The following is a 15,131-nucleotide window of genomic DNA, read 5'->3' on the forward strand; positions in this document are numbered from 1 at the left end:
GACATGTGTGCTGGGAACCAACTTGGGTCCTTTGCAAGAGCAGTATACACTGTTAACTGCTGAGCCTTCTCTCCAGCCCGCATGTAACATATTTGCAACCAAATAGTTCACTTACCTCCTGTTTATCATACCATGCGTGTTTCATATGTGAAAATGTGTGTCTTGCCAAGTTGTTGCACACTTCTTTAATCCCAGCACTCGCGGAGGCAGAGGCAGGTGAATCTCTGTGAGTTCAAGCCCAGCCTGGCCTATAAAACAAGTTCCAGGATATGACCCTATCTTAATACAATCAAGGAAGGAAAAAGGATATTTACCATTTTTAATTCTTTTATAGATTTTGAGCATTTCTTAATCTCCCCGCCCCCCAAAAAAACTCCTTAACTGATAACATAACACAGAAACATATTGGTTTCATTTCCCTTGATCTCTAAATATGTTTATTTTGCCTTTATTTTTTAAGATTACTTTTATTACTATCTAACTTTCACATCTTATGATTCACTTGTTCTAAATAGATAATGAAGCGATCATATGTGTGTCTGTGTATGTGTGTTGTGTGTTGCATGGTGTATGTGCTTGTGATATGTGCACATGACTGGGCAGATGTGTGAGACCGTTTGGAGGCCAAAGGGTGACACTATCTTTTCCTGTTGCTCTCTGCTTTCCCACCTTTGGGTCTCTCGCTGAGCAGGAAGCTTGCCCTTTTTGGCGAGTTTGGCTAGTGAGATTGTGAACTTGGGGGATTTGCCCGTGCTGTCCTCTAGCGGCGGAGGCATAGGCACTTGCAGCCATGCCCTTTTGTGTGCATTCTGGGGATTTGAACTTAGGTCCCCATGCTTGTAGACTAAGTATTTTTATTATGTGTGAATGTCTGTCTATCTTTCTGTGTGTCTGTCTGTTTATGTAGTGCAGTTTTCACTGAGGCCAGAAGTTGTCAGGACCCTTGGAACCTGAGTTGCAAAGAGTTGTGATCCATCCAACATGGTGCTGGAAATAGAGATTCTGTCCTTTGCAAGGCTGGTCTTAACCACTGAGCTGTCTCTTATGCCTCCCATTAAGTGATTTTTTTTGTTTGTTTGTTTTGTTTTTTGAGTCAGGGTCTCTCTGTATTATCCTTGGCTGTCCTGGACTCCCTTTTTAGACCAGGCTGGCCTCCTCACAGTGATCCACTTGCCTCTGCCTCCTGAGTGCTGGGATTAAAGGTGTGCGCCACCACGCCCGGCCCATTAAGTGATTTTTTTCAAAAATGAATTTATAGAGTTCATTGTAGGATTCACTCACTTTACTGCATTTACAGAGAGACTGTATGGTTCACAAAGTCAATGTTTCTTATCAAGGCCCTGCACAGCAAACATTTGTGGATCTCTGCTTGGCTATACGAGTGCAGCTCAAGGCACCTTCTCAGTGGTGACTAATACCCAGAGCATTCTAGAACCCGACATCTATAAAACAACTAAAGCCAATTTCCTCTATGTTGCTATAAAAGAAAAGCAAATCCAAAACATTTGACTTTACTAAAAAAAAAAAAAAAAAAAAAAAAATCAGGAGCCAGATGCTGGGGTGAAAACCTGCTAGCTTGGAGAGGCAGAGAAAGCACCCAGTTGACCTTCCTACTCAGCTCACGTCTCAGAGGAAAAAGCCCAAAAAGCTCTCTAGCTCAGCTGACAGCCCAGGAGGAAAAGGCTGAAAACTCCAAGGCCAAAGGCTTGCTAGCTCAAAGCTCAGAAGCCTAAAAGCCTGCTTCTTATCCACCCTGTCTTAAATACACTTCAACTCAAAGTCCTTCCTACTCTTTAATCCTTGTCAGCTGGTTTCTTGCCCTACCTCTTGACCTAGGATTAACTTTATTAAATCCTATGTACAAGAAGCCCTTGGATTAAAAGGTGTGTACTATGGCTGAACCACACCAAACAAGAAACAGGTTTTTACATTTTGCAATCTTGGAGTTCACAATGGGCTCAGCTTTCAAATGAATTACTTTTCTCCTCTGCAAATAGTAAAATAATATTTAGAACTAAGAAGTTTGCCCGTTGATAACATTCTACGGCTTTCTAAGGCACATGAACTGAACATGCGTCAAGGAAGGACTAAGCAAGGCGAGCGTTGATAAAGGACGGTTCTGCCTTATTTTAGATCACTGCGTGGAAAGCCCAGCTGGATGACTCCTTGCCTTCCCCGCTCAAAGAGACTGAAGTGTGGCTCAGGGATGTGGAGGGGCTTATGGAGGAAGGGCTGCCGACCTCCCAGAATTCCTCTGAAGCCATGACTCTGATCCAAGGGAAAATGTCTTTATTCAAGGTAGGAAAAGAGATTTGTGGAAAATTCCACCCTTTGTTCGGGTCTATCCCTGAGGAAGATTGTATTCTAGAAGGAAAAGAAGCAAATGCAACAGTGGCTGAGGGCGGTATGGCGAGCTTGCCCTGGGATCCCGAGATGACTTTCATGTGTGCCCTTGGTGGTGCCAGATGTAATCCCAGCATCTGGGAGGTAGGGGCAGGAGATCTGGAGTTCAGGGTCATCCTTGGCTGTATAGTAAATCTGAGGCCAGCTGGGCGACATGAGACCCCGTGACAAAACAGCCCCCAAGAAAATGGAGGTGCTCTCACGTTCATGATGAAAATCAGGAAAGTTAGAGGCCAGGCAGTTCTAAAGCAGCTGTGACAGCCAACCAAAACAAAAAGATGCCAAGTGGAAGAAAATGAGGGTGATTTGAGCTCTCACTGCAAACATGTGCAAAAATTTGGTTCAGGAGAGTGAGGGCAGTTGTGTCTCTAGAGGGGTGGGGAGACTTGGGAAAACAAATGGTTTTGCTAATGGGTTTGCCAAAGCCACTGCATGCTTCTCTTTGGGAAAATGACCCACTTAAAAACATTTATGCTGAAATCTGAAATAATGATTCATGAAGGTCTTAGGTTAGAAAGGAAGAGAGAACCAGTCATGATGGCTCATGCCTATAGCACTCTGGAGGCTGAGGCAGGAGCATTACAACAAAATTGAGGCCAGGTGCATAGTGGGTTCCAGGCCAGCAGAGGCTGCAATATATGACCCTATCTCAGTCAATCAAATAATCAGTCAACCAATCCATCCATCCATCCATCCATCCATCCATCCATCCATCCATCTATTGGGATTTATGCCTTTAAAAAAAAACAGATATATAACTTTTAAGCATAATGGCCATTCTTTTCATAGCAGCATTTAGAGATAAATCTGATTTTCATGTTGCTAAATTTCTTTCAGAGTCTGATGGGCAGCATTGACTATCATTCGAATATTCTTTTGGCCTTCGAAAACTGCGATGAGAGCAGCCTGCCCGTTGTGCCACCTGATAAACTGGAGGAAATGAGAAGACGGTTCGTAACAGCGCTGTTTCACAAGCGCCCTGCTCCTTTCTAGCAAAAGCATTGCTCGCATACCACAGACATAGAGGCTTTGAGATAATGTCTGACATATTTGTTTCTACATCTCAAAATCCACACCCTCCTGGTTTTGCAATAGGAACCTAAATGCTCACGTCCTGTGTCACTGGACAGTTGACTCCTGTGCTGGGGGCTTTGTCTTTCTGAGCTTGCTCGTTTTCCCATTTGTAAACATGGGGTCATGACAATTGGCGCTGTCCATGTCTCCCAAGGATACTAGATCAAGGCAGCAGGTGTAAAAGTGCATTTTTAGAGAGTAAAGATGGGGGATGGAGAGATGATTCATCAGTTATGAATCCTGGCTATGCAATCACAAGGAGCAGAGTTTGGATCTCAGCACCCGTGTTATGACTCTGGGGTCCCATAGAGGCCTGTCACTGCAGCTCTGAGGCATGTAAGGCCTTTTTCTGGCCTCTGTGAGCATAGGCATCTGTACACACACACACACACACACACACACACACACACACACACACACACACTCACGAAGAGAAGACACACAGAGACATAAATACAATAATCCTTTTTAAAAAACTTATAAAATATTATCAGCGTAAGAGCTGGAGAGATGGCTCAGTCAGTAGGGAGTAGGAGCATTTGCTGCTCTTACAGAGGCCCCAAGTTCAGTTCCCCAGAACCCATGTTGGGTGGCTCACAACCATCTATAACCACAGTTCCAGGGGCTCAAGTTTTGTCTTCTGGCCTCTTTAGATGCCTGCACCCACATGCACAGCCAGCCAGCCAGACACCCCCCATCAATGAAGAAGATAAATCTTTAAAAATACATTCTTAGTATAGAAGTCATTTAACTGAAGGTCGTCCTTACCATCTTCTGTTTTCTCCTTACTCTTCAGTAGCTTACTGCAATAACAAGAGGATGCTAGCCTTTATAATGAGACTGTCTGTGTGTGTAGGCCTTAAAAAATTATAACTGCATCAAATTAGGCAGAAGTTTTTAAACTCTAAGGTATTTTGTTCCTTAGGGTATTCTTATGGGATTTTTCAATAAGAGGATACTTTTTTTAAGAAAACGTTCTGTTACATTTTCAGACTAGAAATGGTTGCTTTACATCTTGCCACACTGTTTTACCTTGTTTGAAGGGAGAGTAGAGGGGTGGAAGAAAACACACACACACACACACACACACACACACACACACACACACGCGCGCGCGCGCGCGCGCGCGGGACATGGGCCGGGGTGAAGGGTGTGGTACACTCTTGATACATTTGAGTTCCAGGTGTTTGATTAGAAAAAATTAAATCAGAATCTATTTTAAAATGCCAAACAGATTTCTGACACTTGGTCAATTCTAAAACCCGCTTGTTTTCCAGAATCAACAGCATTCTGGGTAGGAAATTCATTTCACTTCTGGAGTTTCATGGCTCTAAGTGCTCAGTTCTTGCCCTGCTGGATGAAGCGAAGGCAAAGTTGGACATTTGGAATGTCGCTTACGGGAGCAAGGAGTCCGTGGAAGTCCTGCTGGAAGACTGGCATGTGAGCGGCTGCAGCCTGGGCCTGGGCACTGGCTTCCCTTGTCGGGTTGTAGACTAGCTCTGGAATTCTTCCTGTCTAGGGGTGGGTTTTTGTTGCTAGAGCTCATTAGCTTCAGTTTTCCTGGAGAAGAAAAACGTCAGCGGTGGTCAAATGGCGGGAAGACAAAAGAGTCGGAAGACGAGGGTTGCTGTGTTCAAGATGGAGTCAGGGCGGTTACTACTTCAGAGAAGCCTTCGCGTGGCCTTGTGTGTGTCCCCCTTCCCCCTGCCCCCCACGTTACAACTTTCTTCTTTCACTTACTTTTTTTTTCATAATTTCCCCCCTTTTCAGTTTATGTTTTCATTCAACTGCTAACTTTTTTTGGAGAACTTTGGTCTTAAGTCTCTCCGGTTTTATTTTTAATTAAAAAAAAATTTTTTTTTAATTACTTTGATTTGTTGGTGGCAGAGGGCCCATGCCACAGATGCATGTGGAGGTCAGATGACAACCTGTGGGAATCAGTTCTTGTCTTCCTTCCATCACGTGGGTCCCAGGGATTGAACTCGGTTCTTCAGGCACGGTGGCAAGTGTCTTCATGCGCTGTGGAGCCACCTTGCTGACCTTCGCCCAGGTTTGAATAGGAGATGGCCTAGATGCTTCAGAGAGAAATGGCATGTCCATTGCAGAAGTTCAAACTGAAGCACTGCAAGAGCACATTCTTTCCTGATAGCTTTTTAAAAAAATTTATTTATTATTATGTATACAGAGCTCTGCCTGCATGTACACCTGCAAGCCAGAAGAGGACTTCAGATCACATTATAGATGGTTGTGAGCCACCATGTGGTTGCTGGGAATTGAACTCATGTCCTCTGGAAGAGCAGCCAATGAGTGCTCTTGACTGCTGAGCCATCTTTCCAGCCCTTCCTGATAGCTTTTAACCTTCATTTTCTTTCTTTGCTTTTGGGAATGGGGGTACGGGGACTTGAGAAATCCAAAATTATAAGTTTCAGAGGAAAATGGAAAAGGATGATGAAGACATACTTGATTATAATGTGTCACTTAAATACAGTGTGCTTCCAAATTGGAGGTATCATTCCAAACTGGGCTAGATTTTATCTATATATAAAATATGTAGATTAATGCTATATATAATGTTTTACCTTTTCTGAAGTCTTAGTTTTCTTCCTTTTTTCTGGGTTTTTGTTTGTTCATTTGTAGTTTTGAGACAGGGTCTTATGTAGCAAGATTGGTCTCAAACTGATTATAGGAGCATGCCACCATGTTCAGCCTTGGATTTACATTTTTCTGTGTCAATAATCATAGCAGTTTGCTGGTACAAAATATGAATAGAATAAACAGCGAGTTTAGAGTCAGCTCCGAGTTTAGCTTTGTGTTTTCCTGTAGCTGATTTTAGGTAGTGGGAGTTTCATGGTCAGTTTTTGTACAGGTGGGGATAGCTCCTGAAAAAGTAGCCTAATGTAGCCAATGAGGACTTACTAATGTGAATAAAACCTGTGAAACAAAAGCTGCTGATACAACTGCACACTGTTACTGAAGTAGGTGCCGTAGTAGAGTTTGGATGTGCCTTTCCCTAGCAAGAGAAAGCAGTGTGAATTCACGTGACCATCGTCCTGAGCTATTGTGGGCTCACATCTCCTAAGTCCTAGGCGCCCACCACGGGCTGTTCCTTTCATTTCTGCTACTGCAATGACTTGGTATTAATGTACTTAAAAATTTTTTTCCTGTCAATTCTGCCCTTTACTGACATCAATGCCAACATCTGGATTTCTTGGCACATTTTCAAAAGTAAAACCCATTAATCATTTTTCCTCTCCTTCACAGGAATTTATTGAAGATAAAAAGTTCCTAACTCAACTTGATACTTCTTTTCAAAAATGTGAAGAAATGTATAAGAATTTGGGTAAAGTATCCTAGTTGCTTTTTAGCGGGATGGCCATCCTTTCAAGATGACGTTTATTTTACTTTAACGGTTTGGGAATTAACTTTTTTTTTTCCTTTTTTTAATGCATGTCTTTCTTGGAAATTTTTGTCGTTTGTTTGTTTTTAATATTGTTAGGAAACATGCGCATTTGCCAGATAATGCAAATAGTTTTCCAAATATTATTTTCAAACAAAATCTGCTTTCTGAGGCTAGTGTTTTGTTTTGCTGATGTAGCTGGAGAATGTGAGAATATTAAAGAGGAGTACATGACGTTGGAAAAGAGCGTTCACACACACAGACAACGCATACATAACACGAAGGCCACGCTGCAAAGAGTGCTGGCGTGTTGGGCAACTTACGAGGAAGACCTCCCTCTACTGAAGGCTTCTTTTGACGTGACAAAGAAGGAACAAATTAAAGAGGTACTGGAAATCAATGACACTGTCCGGTTTTATGTTTTAATTTGGGAGGCTGGCTACATAGGCCAGGCTGGCTTTGAACTTAGGGATCTCCAGGCTCCTGAGCTCTGGGATTAATATCATGGCCAGCTAGATTTACTTTTTTTTTTTTTTTTTTTTTTTTTGGTTTGAAGGCCCATTTGACTCCATTGTGTCTATGAAGGAGTAAACATATCCTCTAGAAAATTCTTCAAGATCTTGGGGGAGAATTTGTTTTTTTTTCTCTAATGTAATAGTCAGAGAGTCTTCACATTGTATGTTTATTGGCACACACATTTACATAAATAATACATATTTTAGAAAACATATCACCTCCACTCTATCTATCTATCTATCTATCTATCTATCTATCTATCTATCTATCTATCTATGACACAGTCTCTTTTATACCAGGCTGGCCTTGAGTTCCCCATGTAGTGGAAGATGGCTTTGAACTTCTGACCTCATGCCTCTACCTCTTGAGTTCAAGGATTAAAGGTGGACAGTGCGTGCCCAGTGTGTGCAGTGCTTAGATGGAACCCAGGCTTTGTGCTCACTAGGCAAGCTCTCTGCCAAGCAAGCAACATCCTCAACCCCCCTACCGCATTCCTCTCTTTAGAAAGTACAGAAAAGACTCTGACATACATTAGTACGGGTTGATGGTATAAGTCAGTTAGTTGGTGATGTAAGTCAGTAATATAGCACCCTCTGATGTGTGGGACACCAGGAATCTGTCCCCACCCCCTCTTTTTTGAGACATGCTCTTGGCTATATGCTCGAGGCTGGCTTCGGAGTCAGGATTCTCCTGTTTTCATGGATCTTCCTTAGTGATAGGATGAGAGGCATGCACTACCATGCCTACCTAAACCACTGTTTTGAAGAATTGTAATTTTTCCATTTAGTAAAACTTTTCACCCCTAAATCCTTCCTTGATTTCTCCCAAAGAGAGGGTCCTAGATTTGTTCAATCAATAGAGGCCTGTAATACTTTGGTAATGGTTTTGCATAGTTTCTAGGCCAAGAATTATTTAACACATCTCACTTTAAGTCATCTAGTTCAATAATCTAATAGCAGCATGGGCTCTAGGAGATGGATGCTGCCACGTCCACTCCAGAGTTAAGCTCTAAGGAGATCACTGGCAGCCCCGTGGCATCGTGGCAGCAGTTCTGGATTGTAGGTTCAAGATGGAAACTTTCCTGAGTTATGTGTAATTTATTATCAGCTATGTGGAAGGAATGTCAGTGTAATTCATCATTATTTTTATATGCTAGCTAGGAAATAGTATTTGTTTCTGTCTTTTTTTTTTTTTTTTTTTTGTGAAAAGTAGATCTAGATAGCCTTTCCCACTGAACATTGGTCTGGGGACCTCTGCTTGTTCATCAGGCACTTCTGAAGAGTCCGGGGCCTGGATCAGGACAGTGCCGGGCACCTGCCAGGCAGCAGTCTGAGACAGTGAGCTGGGAAGTCCCCTAAGAGGGAAGTCGGTGTCTCTGCAAAGGCTTTCACACGCAGTCAGCTTCAGCAGAGACTTGCTATGGGTGTTAGAAATACAAATATACTGTTGGCTGTTTCTGTTGCTTGTGTGTTATGCAGGTTCCCTTTGAGACTCTCTCCCAGTGGGATGCAAAATACACTTCTCTGAACGAGGTGGGCAGTTTCCTACTTGACGTCAGCAATGGTGAAGTTGGATCTTCTGTCTCTAGAGAACTGAGAAGGCTGAATAAAAGATGGAGAAAGTTCCTCACAAAAACTCCGCTTGTACGTTCTTGTTTCTGGTAACAGCTTTCCGGGGATATAGCCCACATCATTTATAATTCGGTCATAAATGCATAGCTCAGTGGTGATTAGCAGAGTCACAGCTTTGCTGCATTAATACAGTCAGGAGTTTTTGGAGTATATGCTATCTGTGCATACCTCTTTGTGCATGTAGGAGTGTGTGTGTGTGTGTGTGTGTGTGTGTGTGTGTGTATGTGTGTGTTATCTGCTGCCCACATTACTTCTGAGACAAGGTCTTTCACTGAGCCTGGGGCTTACCAGTTGGCTAGACTCTCTTGCAGCAGTCCTCCGTGATCCCATCTGTAGCCTCAGTGCGGGGACTACAAATGCGCACCACTCTACCTGGCTTTAATATGTTGTAGGCTGGGGTTCTGAACTCAGGTCCCCATGCTTGCTGGGCTGTCAGTTTTAGAACACTGTCATCCTTTCATGGAAATGGCCTGCACCTGTGGCTTCTGTCATAGTTCATCTCCAACCTCCGAACCTTAGATAACTACCAGTCTACTTCCTTTGTCTATAGATTCTCTGTTTTGGGCATCTCATATGAATAGAATCATATGTGCTACCTCATGACTGGGTTAGCATCCTGGCACAATGCTTTTAAGGTTCATTCAGATGTACTCTGTAACTGCACTTCATTCCTTTTCATGGGAGAATAGAAGCCTGTTGCATGAATGTGCCAGGTTTTATATGCTTATCCATCACATAATATACATTTCGATTCTTTCTGCTGTGTGGGCTGTTATAGCCACTGTAATGATGGACATATACATAAAGATATTTTAATGTCTTTTGAGAACATACCATATTTTCCAGTGTATAAGATGACTCCCGACTTTAATGTTAACTTTTCCAGTTAAAATATAGAGTTTGGGAATATGCTCACTGTATAAGACTACCCCTCCTCCAACGCACACCCTGTGCAGCAGACTCGGGTTGCAAATTCTGTATTTTAACTGGAAAAGTTAACATTAAAGTTGGGGGTCACCTTATATGCCAGAAAATATGGTATATATTGAAGAGAACTTTTAATGTTTGAGCATTTTCTAATATATGCCTGAGTTCCTTCACCAAAAATATAAGCATTGTATTATCTATCTAGCTCTTTAAGTGCCTATACATATTCTTAATTATTTTTATATTAAAATTTGTCATAAAACAATTATAATAAAAAATTTAATCATTCTTTTACTTGTTCATAACAATTTCTTAGGTATTCTTAGTAGACAATTCTTGTTTGTGTTTGTGATGAATTCTCTGCATAGATGAGAAAGGCCTTACACACCTGATTCTCCTGCCTCTACCTTTCAAGTGCTGGGATTACAAATTTTCCCCTACCACACTTGGCCATAAACACACATTTCACAACACTATTGATGACTGATATACCCTAAAAGTATATTTAACTATAGTTTTACATTTGTTATTTTTGGTAAATATTATCAAAGAGTTAGAAACAAGCACATGCAACTTACAAAGTCAATTTTTATAGGAACTGAAACTGCCACTTATGGAAGTTCTGGATCAGCCCCCTGGGGACAGTTCTGGAACAATTCAGTCTCAGGAATCAGCTGTGCCAGCAGACCCTGATGACAGTCATGGTGAGGACATAAAGGTAAGGTTGGTATAATTGGCACACACACATAGAAATGATTTAGCTCCGTTACTTTTCTTTAGAAAGGGCCGGATGGAGCAGTGGGAGGTGACGCACTGCTAGAAAACAGTCATGGCACTGTCGTTGATAACAGAAAAGCTTCAGTGGTCCTACTCATGAAGGGACCTTCATGCCCCTCAGCCCACTCTGTGCTTCTACGTCAATAAAAGCACACAGGACAGTTTGAGTGGTGACAATCAAGTTCATGTCTTCTCTGATGGACTTCTGACTAGTGTTTGAAAATGCCCTATCAGGTGTGTCCAACCTGCTGTCACCTACAAAGTTTATGCTCAAGAACTGGCCATCGAGTTACATAAACAAACAACAAAAGGCAAGACAACCTGATGATGGAAATAAGTTTGGGAATTTTGAGGTAGGCCGTCTCACAGTTCTCTTCAGCCGCACGGGACCTGTGGGCCACAGGTTGGACACATCGGGCAACTTGCAAAGTTGGCTAGTCACCAAGTTCTTTTTGTGTTGCTTACTTTCTGTGGAAAGGGAAAAAGAATAACTAATACTCCTTATTGCGATGGGCAACTTTGAGGATATTAGATTGTAAGTAAGACTATGAAAAGGGGAAAAAAATCAAGTAAAATCATACATGTGTAGTGAGACTACCCACAGTCTCAGATATGTGCTGCATCCCAAGACCAGTTGTATCACCTCAAATAAATGGTTTGGCTAGCTGGCAGAAGGAATGCTAATGTTCTCAGTAATAAGCATGCCTAGTGGATGGAGAGATGGAGAGGTGGCTCCTGGTTTAAGAATGCTTGCTGCTCCTGCAGAGGATCCAAGTTCAATTCCCAGCACCCATATGATGGTTCATAACTCTCTGTAACTGCAGTTTCAGGGATTCAACGCTCTCTCCTGACTTCTGTAGGCACCAAACACACACAAGGGGTACCAAAATACATTCAGGAAGATACCAAGACACATAAAATAATTCTCTTTTTAATTAAGAGAGAGAGAGAGAGAGAGAGAGAAAAAAGAATGCCTAATGGTTGTCTGGCGTGCAGGAGGCTAGGGTTTTGTCTGTAGCACTGCATGGGGGCCAAAAAAAAAAAAAAAAAAAAAAAAAAAAAAAAAAAGGAGTGTAATTAAAGGAAGTCTGGAAAGATTGTAATTTATGTGATATATTTTAAAATATGTCTCTATATCCTTAAAATATTGAGATGTGTGTGCATCTCTTTCTCTCACTGTGTGTGTGTGTGTGTGTGTGTGTGTGTGTGTGTGTGTGTGTGTGTTGAGACAGGTTTTCTCTGTGTAACCCTCGCTGGTCTTGAACTCAGTAAATAGGCCAGACTGGTCTCAAACTCAGAGGGATTCTGAGTGCTGGGATTAAAGGCATGTGCCACCATGCCTAGCTAAAACAAACTTTGAAACTGTTTTTTGTGCAAAGCTAAACTATATCAGCCTATAAAATACTGAGAGATTGTTAGTGAGAACAGATTTAATTCTTTTTGAAATTTTGTCTAAGCCTCATTATTTTATAAAACTATATGTATGCCAGGCATGGTGGCACACGCCTGTAATCCCAGCACTCAGAGAGGCAGAGGCAGGTGGATCTCTGCGAGTTCAAGGCTAACCTGGTCTACAAAGCAGGTCCAGGACATCCAAAGCTACACAGAGAAACCCTGTCTTAAAAAGTAAACTGTCGGGGTTGGAGAGGTGGCTCAGAGGTTAAGAGTACTTACTGACTGTTCTTCTGGAGGTCCCGAGTTCAATTCCCAGCAACCATCTGGTGGCTCATAACTATCTATAATGTGATCTAATACCTTCTTCTGGCCTGCAGGTGTATATGGAAGCAGAGCACTATATACATAATAAAAACAAATAAATATTAAAAAAAAACCTGTCTGCTTGACTGTGACAGAGTCTTGCTGTGTAGCCCAGGCTGGCCTCAAACTCATAGCGACCCTTTTGCTTTATTAGCCTTCTGAGTTGTAGGATGTGTTGTGGTACCCAGCCTATTCTTCTGAGTTCTAGCATGTGCTGTGGTACCCAGCATATCCTTCTGAGTTGTAGGATGTGCTGCGGTACCCAGCCTATCCTGAGTTCTAGGATGTGCTGTGGTACCCAGCCTATCCTGAGTTCTAGGATGTGCTGTGGTACCCAGCCTATCCTGAGTTCTAGGATGTGCTGCGGTACCCAGCCTATCCTGAGTTCTAGGATGTGCTGCGGTACCCAGCCTATCCTGAGTTCTAGGATGTGCTGTGGTACCCAGCCTATCCTGAGTTCTAGGATGTGCTGTGGTACCCAGCCTATCCTGAGTTCTAGGATGTGCTGTGGTACCCAGCCTATCCTGAGTTCTAGGATGTGCTGCGGTACCCAGCCTATCCTGAGTTCTAGGATGTGCTGTGGTACCCAGCCTATCCTGAGTTCTAGGATGTGCTGTGGTACCCAGCCTATCCTGAGTTCTAGGATGTGCTGTGGTACCCAGCCTATCCTGAGTTCTAGGATGTGCTGCGGTACCCAGCCTATCCTGAGTTCTAGGATGTGCTGTGGTACCCAGCCTATCCTGAGTTCTAGGATGTGCTGCGGTACCCAGCCTATCCTGAGTTCTAGGATGTGCTGCGGTACCCAGCCTATCCTTCTGAGTTGTAGGATGTGCTGCGGTACCCAGCCTATCCTGAGTTCTAGGATGTGCTGTGGTACCCAGCCTATCCTGAGTTCTAGGATGTGCTGTGGTACCCAGCCTATCCTGAGTTCTAGGATGTGCTGTGGTACCCAGCCTATCCTGAGTTCTAGGATGTGCTGCGGTACCCAGCCTATCCTGAGTTCTAGGATGTGCTGCGGTACCCAGCCTATCCTTCTGAGTTCTAGGATGTGCTGCGGTACCCAGCCTATCCTTCTGAGTTCTAGGATGTGCTGTGGTACCCAGCCTATCCTGAGTTCTAGGATGTGCTGCGGTACCCAGCCTATCCTGAGTTGTAGGATGTGCTGCGGTACCCAGCCTATCCTTCTGAGTTCTAGGATGTGCTGCAGTACCCAGCCTATCCTGAGTTCTAGGATGTGCTGTGGTACCCAGCCTATCCTGAGTTCTAGGATGTGCTGCGGTACCCAGCCTATCCTGAGTTGTAGGATGTGCTGCGGTACCCAGCATATCTTTCTTCGCTTTTTTTTTTTTTTTTGACACATGGTATTCCTAGACAACACAGGTTGTCCTAGACCTTACGACCGTGCTTCTGCATGCTGGACCCCTGATGCTAGGATGAGTGGTGTGTGACGCCATGCTTGGCTCTGAACGCCTTTTTGATGATACTGTGTAACTACTGTTAGCAATAGCTGACTTGAGTTGAATATGAGTTTTAGACAGGCTCATTCACTTATAAAATGAGATGAACTTATCGAGCGGACAGAAATGATATGATTAAACTAACACGCATGACCGCTCTTTTCATTTTCTAAAGTGATGAGAGCTTCTGTGTTATCACTGTGGAACAGGATCTTACATCACAAACGAGCAGTTGTGTAGACCACAGAAACTCTGACACAAAGCCTAGATGTCTAGAGAGCTCCACTATCTGGACCTGCCCAAGGACGTTTGCTCTGTGATGTTCACACAGTGGCAGAATACCTAATGCATTTCTAATTCGTTAGGAATAAATACCTAGTGTGTTCCTCTGCCCTTGTCGTTTAAGCAAGTGCCATGTAACTTGGTGTTAGATTCATATTCGTTAGGATCGTGATATAATTTGTAAACAACGTTTTCATAATACAATGATATCTTCTTAGTGCTAGTTTTGAATGTTGTAGGCTGTGGAAAAGCAGGAAGTAGAAGATGAAGGGCCAGCCGGACAACTGAAAGTGAGCGAAGAGGTCGAAAGACTCACCAAAGAGGTGAAAATCTGGCAGTCGGAAACCAAAGCTGTCTTGGATCCCCTTCGACACCGAGCTGATGCCAATGGCTCCTCGGCGGACACCTTGCAGGTATGACCGTGAACATGTTTAAGATGGCACATTCGTGACCGGAAACTTATATGAGCTTGTGTTTTAAGATAAACTAACAATGTTAAAGTAAATAATAATGACCCTGTATTTATTTTCCTTATTGGGAAGTTTTTGTTTGTTTGCTTGCTTTTTGTTTTTTGAGATAGGGTTTCTCTGTGTAGCTTTGGCTGTCCTGGACACGCTTGGTAGACCAGGCTGGCCTTGAACTCACAGAGATCTGCCTGCCTCTGCCTCCCTGAGTGCTGGGATTACAGGCATGCACCACTGCACCTGGCTTCTTAGTGGGACCTTTAAAATGGCATGGACGCCAATCACCGATTCCTCTTCAGTTAAAATGCTTGGAATGCCTTATGAGTGTAAGGTTTTAATTCATTTTCCAACCCATAGCATGGGGATTGGAAAATTCTGGTGTATGAGAGGCTGGAAGGAGAGTACAGTAAGTGTGTGGTGGCTTCACCATAATGGGAACATGTGA

General features: G+C 43.1%; 1 protein-coding gene across 1 annotated transcript in view; it reads left to right on the forward strand.

The window, feature by feature from the left end:
- Syne2 (spectrin repeat containing nuclear envelope protein 2) overlaps positions 1-15,131 on the forward strand; it is a 316,624-nt gene that overhangs the window by 93,543 nt on the left and 207,950 nt on the right. The window contains exons 12-19 of the mRNA XM_051147456.1: positions 2,134-2,298; positions 3,241-3,353; positions 4,755-4,917; positions 6,739-6,817; positions 7,073-7,260; positions 8,869-9,033; positions 10,544-10,666; positions 14,462-14,635. Of these exons, the coding sequence (XP_051003413.1) occupies positions 2,134-2,298; positions 3,241-3,353; positions 4,755-4,917; positions 6,739-6,817; positions 7,073-7,260; positions 8,869-9,033; positions 10,544-10,666; positions 14,462-14,635 (1,170 nt within the window). The remainder of the gene's footprint in view (positions 1-2,133; positions 2,299-3,240; positions 3,354-4,754; positions 4,918-6,738; positions 6,818-7,072; positions 7,261-8,868; positions 9,034-10,543; positions 10,667-14,461; positions 14,636-15,131) is intronic.

Source organism: Acomys russatus, chromosome 1 (assembly GCF_903995435.1).
Source record: "Acomys russatus chromosome 1, mAcoRus1.1, whole genome shotgun sequence".
Lineage (NCBI taxonomy): Eukaryota > Metazoa > Chordata > Mammalia > Rodentia > Muridae > Acomys > Acomys russatus.